At 43.3% G+C, this 14,439-nt stretch overlaps 1 protein-coding gene across 1 annotated transcript in view; it reads right to left on the bottom strand.

Annotated features, from left to right (window-relative positions):
* The window catches only part of LOC139051664 (uncharacterized protein C05D11.1-like), a 210,280-nt gene that overhangs the window by 135,080 nt on the left and 60,761 nt on the right, over nt 1-14,439 (bottom strand). The window contains exon 9 of the mRNA XM_070528630.1: nt 10,882-10,984. Within this exon, the coding sequence (XP_070384731.1) occupies nt 10,882-10,984 (103 nt within the window). The remainder of the gene's footprint in view (nt 1-10,881; nt 10,985-14,439) is intronic.

Genomic DNA, 14,439 nt, shown 5'->3' with positions numbered 1-14,439 from the left:
TTTTGTTGTCTGTTGCTTTGCACATTCATGTTGGATGTAACCCACACCTGCTTGGGCCACCACATTGGCCTGCAGTATTTTGAAATAATAATAATAATAATAAATAATATCACACATTTTTTCACAACTTTGGTAGGGAGCACCGCAGCGAAGTCCACGAAGTATTGACTCGTTAAGCTTCCCCCACTGCTTTCATGTACGAGGGTAATTCCAAAAGTTTCTGGCCTGACCAACTTTTAATGGGGATAGAAATGAAACAACTGTGTCACTTTTCAATATAATCTCCCTTCAATACATTTTTCCTATCTCTGCACTAACATTTCTATGCCCTTCAAGAAATAGTCTGGACTTTTGGCTTCAAAATGTCCGCAGACAGCATTCTTCCCTTCTTTTCACTGTGAAGGTCTTTCTTCAGCTTTGAGAAGAGGTAGTAGTCACAGGGATTTAGGTCTGGTCGTATCACACTCACTTGTGATCGATTTCCTGGAAGCCACAGTCCTTCGCTGCAGCCTTTACGATGCTCACTGTGTGAACTGGAGTGTTGTCATGAAGCAGGTGGACGCCATGATGGAAAATTCCTCGCCTCTTCTCATTTATTGCATCATGCAGTTTGTGTAGAAGTGACACACGATACCGTGTGTTCATGATGGTATTTCTTTACTTGAAGTCGATCAAGAGAATCCCATGGCAATCAAAGGATTGTTGCCATGATCTTCTTGGTTGACTGAGTCACCTTGGCTTTTCTCAGTGGCGCTTCTCCGTGTTTGCGCCGTTCCATCGATTCTTTTTTGGAAAGGGGATCGTTATAAAGGGCCATGGTTTTACCCCTGGTGACAATCAACTCCAGCAAATCTCTCTTATTCTTATGGCAAAACTCTAAAAACTTGAGAGAACAGGTCACACAATCCTCCTTCTGCACAGATGAAAGGATTCGGGGCACCCTTCTTGCACTGACCTTTCTCATGTGAAACTTCTCATGAATTATGCGTAACATGGTACAGCGAGTCCAACCTGTGCCGCGATTTCTTTAACTTCAGCCTCCTGTCATTGAACACTTCCTCCTCAGTGAGAGCGATGATTCCTTTGGTCATCACCTCTATGGGCCAACAACTATGGGGCTCGTCCTCAATGCCTTCTCTTCCCATGCAAAACTGTTTTGCCCACTTTTTCACATTGGAATAGGAAGGCTAAGCTTCTACGTACACACCACCCAAATGTTTGATAACACTTGGAGAAACCCCTTCTTTGGCGAGGAACTTGATCACACCTCCATACTCGATTTTTAGCATTATCGCCACTTAGCGTGCCTCTTGTCTGTCAGGTGAGTGCGTGCTACTGATGAACACGCATGCCAAGTTGAAGCTCCTACACTGGCCTCCTAAGAGATGGCGCTGTGTGTCTGAAGCAGCCGTTTTGAAATCACTGTTAGTTTTAGATGTCAGGCCGGAAACTTGAGGAATTACCCTCGTATATCATGTCAAGTATGTAACATGTTCATACTAATGCATGTCAGCGATGAGCTTGATTCATGCGCAAAATAAAGTGAATATTTCATAATGGCCGCCACTGTCCTCGCGAAGCTCCTCCCGAAAATAATTCCGGGGCATAGCCCTGGTGTCTGTAACTATATCTACTAAGAACTGGCACCACTTCTTTGAAATGTGGTACCTAGTTCCACATGATGCCGATGATCCCGTGCGATTTTTGTGCAAGGATGTTTACTGTAAGCGTGCATGTTTGCCAGCAGACTGCACCTCTGTTTTGGGGAAGCAGCTGTACATCAACTTGTCTTTGCACCTGCCCTGCTCAGTGCAGTGAGTAGCTTGTTGAACTAACATTTCAACTGTCAACTGCTTTCATTTCTGAAATGGATGCACACTTGGACTGGCCCTGCTCAAGGAGGTGGCAGCAGAAACGGTGGTGAATTTTGGTAAATGCCTCAATCAGTACACTTCCAATGTGCTCTACCCCGCACACTGGCATAAAATAGGTAAAAATGTTTATTGAGATGGTGTTTGTGGCAATAGGTCATAGAAGCACACCTGTACATGTCTATGTTCTTTGCTGAGGCCATCGCCCCACCCCTGTGCATTTCCGATACTTATATTAATCATCACACCCAAGCCAAAGCCAGACTTCTGCACTTTTGCTGAACTCTTTTTTTTTTTTTGCCACACCCATTGGGCATTGTTAGCCCACTAATGATGGTTTCAAACACGCTTTTCGACACCTTTCACACTGCTCGGACACACTGTGCCATCTGACATATAGTAGAATTAAACTTTAATTTCTTATGGAGTTAATTTTTTATTCTCGATTGTCAGCAATTTTTTAATGGGCTCCAGAGACATGCGCGTGCCTGTCAGAGTTCAAAGTGAAAATAGCCACCCCTGGCAGTGGCGTGCGTGCTCCAAAGCATCACAGATCTCACGATTCCGCTGTGTCTGTGGCTAATTTTATTAGCGGCTCAAGCAGTAGAGCCAATGGGGCCTTGAACTAAGGGCTCCACCCTACGAGGAAGTCACCCAATCTCATTACAAATAAATTTTTTCTCTCTCTCTCTCTCAAGCAGCAGCGAGTCAGATGATGCTGCCTTTTCATCAGACTGATTCTGAGAGCAACAACCATGGAAATCAACCTGGAACTTAAGGATGCACTGCTAGTTCGTGCTCGCCCACCAAGTGAAGCCATTCAGCACTAGCCATCTAACGAAAAATGTTATGATAGCAAAATGCAGCAGAAAACAAGAGTTAACTGCAAGACTTGCAATGTTCCCCTATGTTTCACATCAAGGAACTGCTTTGCTGCATGGCCCACTCAACAGTAAGGCTTCCATATAATTTTTGTAGCACAAGCAGTTTTCAAGAAAAACTTTTGCTTTATTCACAGATAGTGGCTATTAGACAATGAAATATTTTGTATATTTCAAAAACTTTGTATCATCTTTTTTCTGTTTAGATGCTTTTTTATTTCTTTTTTTAATTATATGTACCTTTACAAGTATTGTTAAATTTTATTCTACAATCTTGTTTTTGGTAAATTATGTATCTTTTAAAAATAAATCTCATTAATAAAAGCTGCATGTCTGGGGTTGGATTCATTCTGCTTTGCTTTTGTGTATTGCATAAAATTTTGAGTGCATGAGTTTCCGCATAAATACTAAAAATTTAGTGTAACCTATAAAAAAAAAAGGCTATTTGCTTGACAGTACAGAGAGAGTAAGTGGCCAGCCAATATATTGTGCTCTATGGAGAATGAGTTGCAGATTTGTCACAACTAAATTTTTGCTGCTGGTAAATGAAGCATGTACACATTAACGAGGTATAAGTTACAGGGCCAATGTCTAGAGTGCAAGAAAAATAATGCAGCAGCCAGAAGAAAGGGTTAATAATACCTATACTCAAGTGTGGATCGTAAGGTTAAGCTTCTTAACAACACCAACTGAGAAAGCAAGCATGGGTGGAAAGGTGTTTCCTGGACACTAGTATTTTTCTTGTGCCAGCTCGGAACAGATCAGAACGAAAGCCTCTACTAAAAGGCTACTGATGTGAGATCTGATATTTTTTGTGCCTCCACTGACAATAATGAAATACAGCATTCAATCCAAATGCAAAGAGGGGGTAAGGCGTGCAGACACGGACACAAGATAGGTGGCCAACACGAATGCCGCGTTCATGTTGTCCACTTCTCTTCTGTTGTGTCTGTGTCTGCACGCCTTACCCCTTCTTTGCATTATGAATCCTTACCAACTTGCTCAGCTTTCTGTCGTTCTAAGATTCAACCAGAAAGTTATGTCACCTGTGTTGCCCAAATGTACATGAAGAAAATGCAATGCACGATCACTGAGAGCCACAAAAGTTCAGAAGATGATAGCAAATTTGTCCACACAGGGTGTCTACCAAATTGACATTTCCAAATTCCCCGAGTTTTCCAGGTTTTCCCCGAGTGCCTTTGCAAAATTCCCTCGGTAATGCAAAACTATGTTTTATGTCAAGACGGGCTGAAACCATATCGCCCGATGCTGTCACTCTCTAGTAAGCAGATGAAAAAAAAAAAGAAAGCCAGCTTAATCCAATTTGAATGCTAAGGAGTACTGTTTATGCCATTCAAAAAGAGTATAGAAGAGAAGGGTTAGTAAAATGCACAGCAAATAAAATGCCTTCGAAAAAATTGCAAATCGAGTTGGACATTCTCAAATACGAATAAAAAGGAGATGCATACAGAGGCAAATATTTTCGAATATGAGCTATTTATATCAACTTATAGCAAGCTCAGTGGTACGAGGCCTGAACTTTGTCACAATTGAGATTCTCTCTCAACAGCTCGCAAGTCAACCTCAACTGTCCTGACATACTCTCATCCCGCGCACAACGTATGTGTTGTGTTTCACTGCTTTAAAGAGTTTATTTTGGTTTGGATGAAAGACACCTGCATCTCAGCATCAGCCAACACTGTTTTTTGAGCTCAAGCTCCTTCAAAACGGCGGCAGCATGCTTCCTTTCCCGCTCATTCCTCAGTGCGTAGGTGCTTTCTGTTCTTGCCCTCCCTTTCACCACTCGCTCGCCCCACAGACCATTTGGAGCATCTTCTTGCTCAGTTGCATAGTCCACGTCTGATTTTTTTAACTCCCCAGGGGCCGCGAAAACGTCCGAAAAATCGGCCAGTTGGAAAAAATAAATGCATGTCATTTACTGCCCTTAAGGGCTCAAACCGCCACAGGCACATTCGAAAACGCTCTGAAGGCCTGTCGGTACACGTATTAGGCATATAGGCGTTCGTACTGTGACAGGAAATACCGGGCGCACGCGTGAATAATTAGGGAATACATACTGTGTCCCATGGCAATAGCCCCTTCCCACGATTGTTATGCTTCACTGCAATACTTTTGCGTATGCTTCACCAAGTAACATTTCTGTGCAGAGGCAAAGCTGGCTTTCGGGAACAGGCACTATGCAACGTACCGTGCTTTCCAAGCTTCTAAGCCAATCGCGAGGACCACAAAGGTGGAGTCAGTGCCACTGCTGACAGCAGTGAATTCTTTCAATAAAAAAACACGGCACCCAACGGCAGGAAGCTTCATAGCGAACGTCGAAGTAGCTAGGCCTAACGTTGCCGCAGTGATGGCTACGGCTGTCAGCGGATCTGCGTGCGAGTGCGCCAGTTCAAGGCGGCGAGGTAATCAAAATGGCAGCGATGGTGGCTTTGATTAATGCAGTTTCGAACCTGCGGTCACAGCAAAACGTCCGGAAAATTGGACGATGAAAAGTTCTTGCGTCCGAAATTTCAGACGTTCTGATACATTGACTCTATGGGGTACGTGGTGATCGGGAATCCGGGAATCCGGTGATCGGGAATTATCGGGAATCCGGACAGTCGATCACTGACTGTACACTGGCAACTCCTACAGCCAACGACAGGGCGTCAATGACGATTCATTACGATTCCTGTCTGTTACTCGAGCCAGTATTCGTGACTTTCGACCCTTTCAATGAAATTACAGCTAATTTTTCCTGATAGAGGCACAGATTCTCCTAGTTTTTTCCAGACTACTCAAAATCCCTGAGAATTCCGGATTTTCCCGGTTGGTAGAAAGCCTGCCACATAAAAACGGCATCGGAATTCATAGACTCAGTCTGGATGCCATAAATATCACTGGAGAGAGAGAGAGTGAGAAAAATTCATCTAAGAAATTGCAGAGGTTGGCCTAAGGTTGACTCCTCTAGCCTGCTGCTCCATGCTGGGATAAAGAGAAGGGTAGAGAGATAACGTTATGCGTGGTGCAGGTGTGGACAAAGGCGTGAATAAATAGTCTGTGAAATAGACCTTTCACAGCTTCTAGTCAAGCACCATGCTGTGCAGGAATGCAAGAACTGCACGAACTGCTTTGCAACCAGCCAAGGTTCCAGTAGTAAGTTCCAATGCCGCAAAAAGATTGGCGCATAATTGGATCAAGTGGGCAAAGTCGCCTTTGTCCTGTACCATTGTGAGCCGAAACCATTGCATAAAAGTAACATGAAAGCCATCAGGACCAGTGTAACAGTGCGAAACACATGGTCAGAAAACAAGATTTACGGATAGACACACAGAAGCACCGATTCTCTTTCTGCTCATGGACAGAATAGCTGTTTTCACCATTAACCCTTTCAGGGTTGATTTTTTTTTCGCCATATGCGACCGCCCAGGGTCGAGTTTTTTTATTGCAGATTTAAATTCTTCAGAGGGACCTATTTCAAAGAAAATTTACCGTAATTTTTTTAGACACACTGTAAAGTGAGAGAAAATATTTTGCGTTGGTATATATGTACTGTTTATTCATTATTAACAATAGAAAAAGGAATTAAACTTATAAAAATTGAAGATTTGATGTATTGTTATACACAGTTCAAGGCACAGAAAATGTGCACACGAGAATATTTCTCAAATCTCAAATGTTCTTGCTCTTACACCAATATTTACATCCATAGTGTAATCAAACTGCGTAGGTGAGCGCACTCAAGAAAACTGTGTGGTTGTGTGCCTGTCAAAAAACCAAAACGTGTGACAAACTTCCGCTAATCCTTCATCTTATCGCCAACCAGAAACTTGGTTTTCGTGAGTCTCCAAAAAGGAAACGCGTGCATGGTGGCATCCTTCGTATGCGCACCCCTGTGAGCAATAAACGAGTGAGTAAGAGGCAGTCGCCCTTTGGGCGATTAGTAACGAGATAGCCAACAGTCCTGCGAGCGCAAGAAGCCGGAACTGCCCGCAGAAAAAAAACTAAACTGACCGCCGCGGGCGCACCATTGCACAAGCAGTAGTATATAAACACACTGGAGCAAACAAACCATGCTACGAAAACTGAGAGGGGGGCACGAAAATGAAATTCTCTGTATTCCTGCATAGTGGCAGCACATGCCAGGAAAGAAAAAGTTAGGAAATTGGTGCGCTTTTTAAACATTCAGACGGCGCTGTAAATATACCGCATCGACCATTTTGGACTTGTTCATGGCACTGCATATTTACGTCATTGACCCTGAAAGGGTTAACATCTAACGATCATATTGACATGTGTACTTGTTTGTCCTTCTTGGGTGACCAAGCTTTTTACTGCTAACAAATGTTAAAACGTTATCGCTCAGCACAAGATGCACCTGCATGTATCGGAAGTTTCTCAAATGTTATCAATTGTTCTATCCGTTGTCCATTGGCACCGAAAATTGTGTTCTGGAAGTCACGCGGGCACCAGCGATTACTCTGGAACCTTCGATGACTCATCTATAAAAAGCCGACGTGCTTGGCCCGCAGTTCAGATTTCACCGATCGCCGACTGTGTTCATAGCTATCGCTGTGCTTTGAGTGTAACTAGTTTTTATGGGCACAGGTTCACCCAATAAAAATATGGAGGACACTTAAGCTTCACCATTAAGAGTGGAACATGATAGTATTCAAAGAACCCTGATGGCTTCTCACGTTTCCTGGCAACTGCAGCTTGTGCAAGTGTAATGTTTACCAGAAAACGCTGGCGCCAAAAGTGAGCGGGTGAGCTTTCTGGTACAAAAGTGGCCCCTCACGTGGGCCACGGATGTGCGTAGGCGAGCACCATCTGGATGGTGTTGCTGCAAGCAACCGAGCACAGCTCTATGAACAGTAGAAAAGCTGGAAATAGAGTTTATGTTTGCGTTTCTGCGTAATAGAATTATGTTTTCTGGTATATTCAAGTTACAATCTGATGCTATCATGTCTGTACGTTGCGTTTAAGTTCTACTTTACGATTTTTCTGATGCATCTTACCTTGATAATTCAATTAGTTCAGTAACGCCTCTGCGCCATGCGGAGGGCCTGCGTTGTTGTGGTTCTGAACGAGTTTTCACTAAACAACGTCCGACGCAAGACACCAATATTGGATTTTATTCGACAAGGGGCTTTTTACGCTATCACATTAAAAGTTAGTTATTCATAGTTTTGCTGCTGTGTTTTTCACAGTCACTACTACATGACAATATTCACATCGTAGTATGTATCCACACTTTTAGCAAATTTGTCATCCCACTGCATGTTATGAAGCATTGCTTATTAAAAGCGCAAATGGAGCATTAGGAAGGAGCAATCAGTTTGTTCCCGTACCCAGGCCTCTTAAATTTGGGGAGAGTGAATGATAGCGGTTTAGAAAAAACGTTTGGCTCCCTGAGCAATGTAGCACCCTAAACAACGTAAATTCTCACATTGTATGTTTATTATATGGCAATTATATTGCAATTTCACTCCAACTTTACCCTTGATTGTGCGCACTTGACAAATGGACAAGAATCAAAAACTATTTGAAAAAAGTTCATGCTAATGTAGTGATTTATACAATTCGTAGACCAAATCGAATAGGACAATATTGGCTACCTTAATCAAAAGTTTCATATCAGTATTCACACACCTCTTAATGCAAATGTTTTCTTTGAGAAATCAACAGCAGGTTAGTAAATTCTGTGACAAAAACCAACCTATTATACTTGCAGTAGCGGGAACAGTCACAACTGTTTTGTAGCATACTTGGTAGCAGAGAAAAAAGCAATTTGGGGCAACTGTTACAGCTTTGCAGCAAGTTCTTGCAGGCAATATAAGGTAAATGCCTAAAAAGTCCTCATTAAACAGACACCTCTTGAACTGCAGCCAAAATGCTGATAATGGTACTATGCTTATCCTTGATGCTTCAAGAAACAATTTTTTTTAGGATAGTGCAGTGGAGATGTAATTTTTTTGACCAACACATTATAGCAGCAACGGCTTAATCTTAAAGCTTCTGGTTAAATAATTATCTACCTAATACCCACCATATTTCAAGATGACTACTTTACAAGACATGTTGCCATTGAGGAAGTGAAGCCAGACTGTGATCAAGGCATGTGTACTCAGTACAGCCGACACACGTTACAACAGACTGTAATAAGCCAGCGAGAAAGGCCTGTTATATCCGAAGTCTGTCCTATCCAAAATTAGGGCCGCAGTGTGTTGTGAAATGTTGGAACTTCGCATATACCACCGTCTAACATGAAAGCGATCATAAAAATGATGAAAACATCAAAGTTAAAATAAATAATATGTATATGTGAGTTAACGTGTTAATCATACATAGTACTATGTGGCACGGTGTCTTGCTGTTCTCCATTTCCCCATATAAGAGCATGCACACACCTGCACAGCGGCAAAATTAAGACCCAGCATAACGGCGGGCGGGCGGATGGCCAGCACTCTGTCATGTTGACCACCCAGCCCGAGCATCTTGCCGCCATTGGTGACACAAATATGAGCTAGAGTTTTTCTTAGAACTGAGGTGAAACAGCGCGAAAAAGACAAGGACACAAGGGAACAAATACCACAGACAAGCGCTGTCTGTAGTATTTGTTCCCTTGTGTCCTCGTCTTTTTCGCGCTGTTTCATCTCAGTTCCAAGTATGAACCAAGTAGCCCTCATCAACATCTTACTAGAGTTTTTCGCACAGAACAGGGGTCGGTAGATTAAACTGATGTCTTACTATAATCTTTCTTGACAAGATGACAACTTTCAAAACTGTAGCATGAATGAGAGCTGCAGTACGAGCCCGGTTCAAATCTGAGCCCCCATCTGGCCGCCGCTGCGCTGTATACAAGAAGGCTCACTGCATCACGCGCTTCCTAATCGGAGCACTGTGAATAGCAGCCTATCTTCTTTCTTGGGCGAACTGATGCGATGAGAAATAAAGCGTCATCAAAACGATGGATTTTGCGATCATTGGCAGTTGTTTTAGCACTATATGCTCCAGCTTCGAAGATAAGCGAGTCTAGCGGCACCCTCAGCACTGAGTCGACAGCGTGCCACTTGAATCATCTGCTCTAAAGCTTTTATGCGAAGCATATTACGAGGGCTCAACCCAGCTCCTCAGGCGCGGCGGTGACCATGAAATCACGTGACACCGTGACGTCACGACAGAGGAGAAGTGGCTTTGGCTCAACTCTTGCAAGACGGGCTGGGTGGGAATCGAACCAGGGTCTCCGGAGTGTGGGACGGAGACGCTACCACTGAGCCACGAGTACAACGCTTCAAAGCGGTACAAAAGCGCCTCTAGTGAATGCGGTGTTGCCTTAGAAACGCGCTGTTTCTAAGGCGTGCGTCTCTTGCTCAGGCGCACATTTCGTTGCCGCGCCGAACGCTGCTTTGCTCGACGCTCACCGCGTCCAATGCGGGACGCGTAGTCGCTGCCCTGTAGCCCATTGTCTTACACCCCTTGGCGGGTCGACGGGAACGCTGTCGCGTTCCACTCTTGAAGGCGAAGAAGTAATGCATGAGTTGTTTCTTCGTCTAGCCGAACCAAATATAGCCAAGCAACAGCAGTTCACCAGGCTAAACAGTGGTTCAACAACTAAAATAAAGGCTAGTATGCTTCGCATCCTGGGCTTAACCTTACCTAAGCCACAGCCATTTTTTTTGTTGGGCACTGTACGACACGCTGTTGCAGAAAGCCTGCCACTAGTATGTCAGTTCCTTAAAAAAATGTGTATTTTGGCACATTCCAAGAGTCGTCAGAAATGGTTGCATGCAGTCCACTGTCCAATGTATGCATTGCAGCAGCGAAGTATGTTGAATTTACACCATCTAGATGAAATTTACCAAAATGTTTGTCCATTGTACCCAATAGTCCATTATAGCTGAATTAGTTAAAAGCATAATTTGTTGCATTGATAATACAGGCAGACGAAGGTAAGCGAGAAGAATGGTCTATTATGTCCGAAATTATGTTGTATGCAGATCTGTTGTATGGAGCACGACTGCAGTAGTAGGAATCCCAAGACAAGCATCAGTTTCAAGATACTATTTGTCCCATACACCTTTCCCCCTGACATAATGTATGCAACAGCAGTTGATAATATACAAAACCTGATTCAGTATCCGGAGACGTCGCCTCTGAATTACAACAGCCATTCTTTCCATGTCCAGAGGAGTAGCACCATTAGCAATATCAGACAAAGCCTTGATCAAACTGAAATAAAAAAGGTAAAAATTAATGGCAGCAATATTAATGTCGAAGTTGTACTGAAAGTTCATCAACATAGCATGCATTAAAAAAATAGGCCATAGATGAATGGCTAATTTCTCTAGCAGGATGGTTACACAAAGGTAGTGCTGACAAAATATTGCAGTGGAGTTATCTTTTAAAGTTAAATAAAGTGAACATGTTAACACACACACTTACCAATTTTTATTCTCAAAGTGTCAGTCGACGTAGATCATCCCAAGTTCAATCAACAACAAAATTAAATACCACATTTATGTGAATCTAAGAGCCTGTTTTTATTTGTAATATGTTGCATAACCTACTTAATTTCTTGGACTTGGGCTATTATCCACACTTTGTTGTGGCACTGCAACTTTCTCCATAGTGCCAACATATAATAGCAACTGCAAATTTATAGACCATGGGATGGTCGATTCGATTTTTGGGATAAAATCCATGGCACCATGCTATGAACATCACTTTTGTAAATGACAGTATAGTCGTAATCCATATGATAACATAATTTGCCAGCCTTCCAGGCACTATTTGGCATTATTTAGCTTAATAAAGGAGCAAATTTGGTTGAATCAGCACCAAACAGATGAGCTTTGATTGTCTGCAGTAACAAGATCTCACAAATTTATCCAGAAATTGAATTCATGCTATGCAAGCCAATAGTTTTACGAGAATGAGCATGCTGGTTGTCAGCATACTACATTGTCAGACCCACCAGTTGGTGACTGAATCAGTGAACAATGATAGTGGCAGTAGCACCAAAGGTAGCTCATCAGAAATAATGTGCTGGGACTGTGGTCAACTAGCGCCCTTTCGCGGGCGCTAGCTAGAATCGGCTGGCACAGAACAGGGGTAATTGGAGATTGTAGGGAGAGGCCTTCGTCCTGCAGTGGACATAAAATAGGCTAATGATGATGATGATGTGGTCAGTCGCTCGGCATGGTGTAGCCCAATATATAGCACTGCATCCAAGTCTCCGCCAATTTCATGAATGATGACAATATGAATGCAAAAAAGCACTGCAGCTCCTTTACCAGTTATACAAATTTCAACTAGCAACAATAGTATCTTCATGTTAGGACCAGAACCCTACATAGGGAATAACATGCTGTTGTGGAAATTTGCGGGCGCTAGTTGGAATCGGTTGGCGCAGGACAGGGGTAATTGGAGATTGCAGGGAGAGGCCTTCATCCTGCAGTGGACATAAAACAGGCTGAGGATGATGATGATGTGGGACATTACCATATTTTCCAGTGTATAAGTCACATATTTTTTTTTCTGAAATTTTTGTCGGTACGTTTTATAAAACAGTGTGATTTCTATAGGTCAAAATCGGATTGGATGCTATGGCCACGCCTTTTCTATCGAGCGAGCATCAAATGACACTCCACCACGCATCACTTTCTGCCATGTAGAGCAACTACACTTCATTGCACTCGTTGCCATTGTTGCAGTGCACTTCGCATGCATCGTCGCAGCCTCGCTAACCAAGACGCCACATGCGAAGCAAAGTCGGCGAAGTTACGACATGAAATTCGAGCTGCGTGCAGTGCAGTTAAATTTGCAGTGGAGCATGGAAACCAAGCAGCAGAGAAGGAATTCGAAGTCAGCGGGAAAATGATCTGGGACTGGCACAAAGTCTCTAATGTGCTCCACCAGCAAGTCAGAAGACAACAGCGATGTGCCAGCGGAACTCCAACCTGAAGTAGCTGCATCGTTTGTAAGCAACTCGAAGGAGGAGGACATCGATGGCTTTGACTAAATGCAGTCATGTAAGCTATCAATAACATTGTTCATGCTATCGGAATAAAATACTCAAAACTATTGTCTAGACATTGGAAGGCGCTTGCATGCGTGTCAGCACTGCCTACTGCGGGATGCATTCAGAGGCGGTGGTCGCTGCAAGCATGTATTTTTGTCACACATTCTCGAGGATTAATCCTCAATGAGCTTTTAAATCGCTCACCAAATGAACAGGTGCATCTTATACACCGGTGTGACTTATATAAGTTGTTTCTGAAGAACTGTCGCTTTAAGATGGCGTGACTTATACAATGTTACGACTTATAGACAAGAAAATACAGTAATCTTTAGTTGCTGAGTGGTTTCCAAATATCTAAACATTACAAACATACTTCCTCAAAAAAGATTGATCATCCAAAAAGATGGGTCAGCTAGACTCCTTCCCCAGTATGCATAAGTCAAATCTTGTCACTACGAAACCTGCCATTGCACAACGAAACCTGCCATTGCACATCTGAAAGAGGACATGATATCATATTTCAGTGACTGCCGGGACACTGTGGCTTCGTTGGTAATCACCTCGCCGATGACGCTGCCCGACGTGCCCAGGCTGGCTCACCGACACTCCTTATACCTTTATCCAGAGTCGACGCTGCAAGAGAACTTTGCAGTCTCGCTCGTGCAATCACGTTAGGTTGCTGGCATACACCACAGAACTCTAAGTGTCGTTTACACAGCCTCGACCCATCACTGAAACTTACATTACCAGCGAACCTTCCACGACGTGACGCAACACTGCTGTGTCGGCTGTGGGTAGGAGTAGCATTCACCAACTCCTACAGCTATCGTATTGGAATGGCAGATTCACCAATGTGCGCTAAGTGCAAGTGTGAAGAGACCATCAGTCACCTTCTGTGCCACTGTTCTCGCTTCGATAATCAACGTGAGACTCTCCAGTGTGCCTTAAATAGACTGGATGACAGGCCATTTACGGAAGCGAAGATCTTGGGAGCCTGGCCTCACAATTCATTGGCCCAGAAAGCAGTTCGAGCACTTTTTCGCTACCTGAGGGCAACAGACTTGAGTGCCCGACTATAGACATCCTACACTTAAGTTCTCTTTCTTCCTCTTTCACTCCCCATTCCCCTCCCCACGTGTAGGGTAGCAAACTGGACTCAGTCTGGTTAACCTCCCTGCCTTTCCGTCTTCCCTTCTCTCTCTCTCTCTTGTCACTACGAACCCCACATTAACGAATTTCTCAAATTTACAAAATACTAGAAAAATCCCCGCCAGACTGCCTATATCTTCAATGTAAAAATATTTCAGAACTATTAATTTCAATACAGCGCATATTTCAGAATAATGCACATAGTTTATTTTCCCCTTTATAACCGAGGAACATCAGTATTACTAATTTAGCTCAAAGTAACAGCACCGCAACTCTCGCGTGAAACAGAGTGCAGTAGCTATCATCATCACCATGTTGAATGCCAACTTCTTCACCACAAACTTCACCAAGAACTTTACAACAAAGGTTTGGCAATGTTCGCACAAGATCCAACAATGAATGCAGCGAGCAATGGTGCCAAGAAGCGAATGCACTTCTCACTGCAGGACAAATTGGATGTATTGCAGGAAATCGACGCAGGAAAAAAGCAAACTGACATGTGTGGACAGTGTGG

This window comes from Dermacentor albipictus, unplaced genomic scaffold (genome assembly GCF_038994185.2).
Source record: "Dermacentor albipictus isolate Rhodes 1998 colony unplaced genomic scaffold, USDA_Dalb.pri_finalv2 scaffold_13, whole genome shotgun sequence".
Taxonomy (NCBI): Eukaryota; Metazoa; Arthropoda; class Arachnida; order Ixodida; family Ixodidae; genus Dermacentor; species Dermacentor albipictus.
Note: the sequence above shows the minus strand (reverse complement) of the source record. Positions and strands in the feature narration are given on the sequence as shown.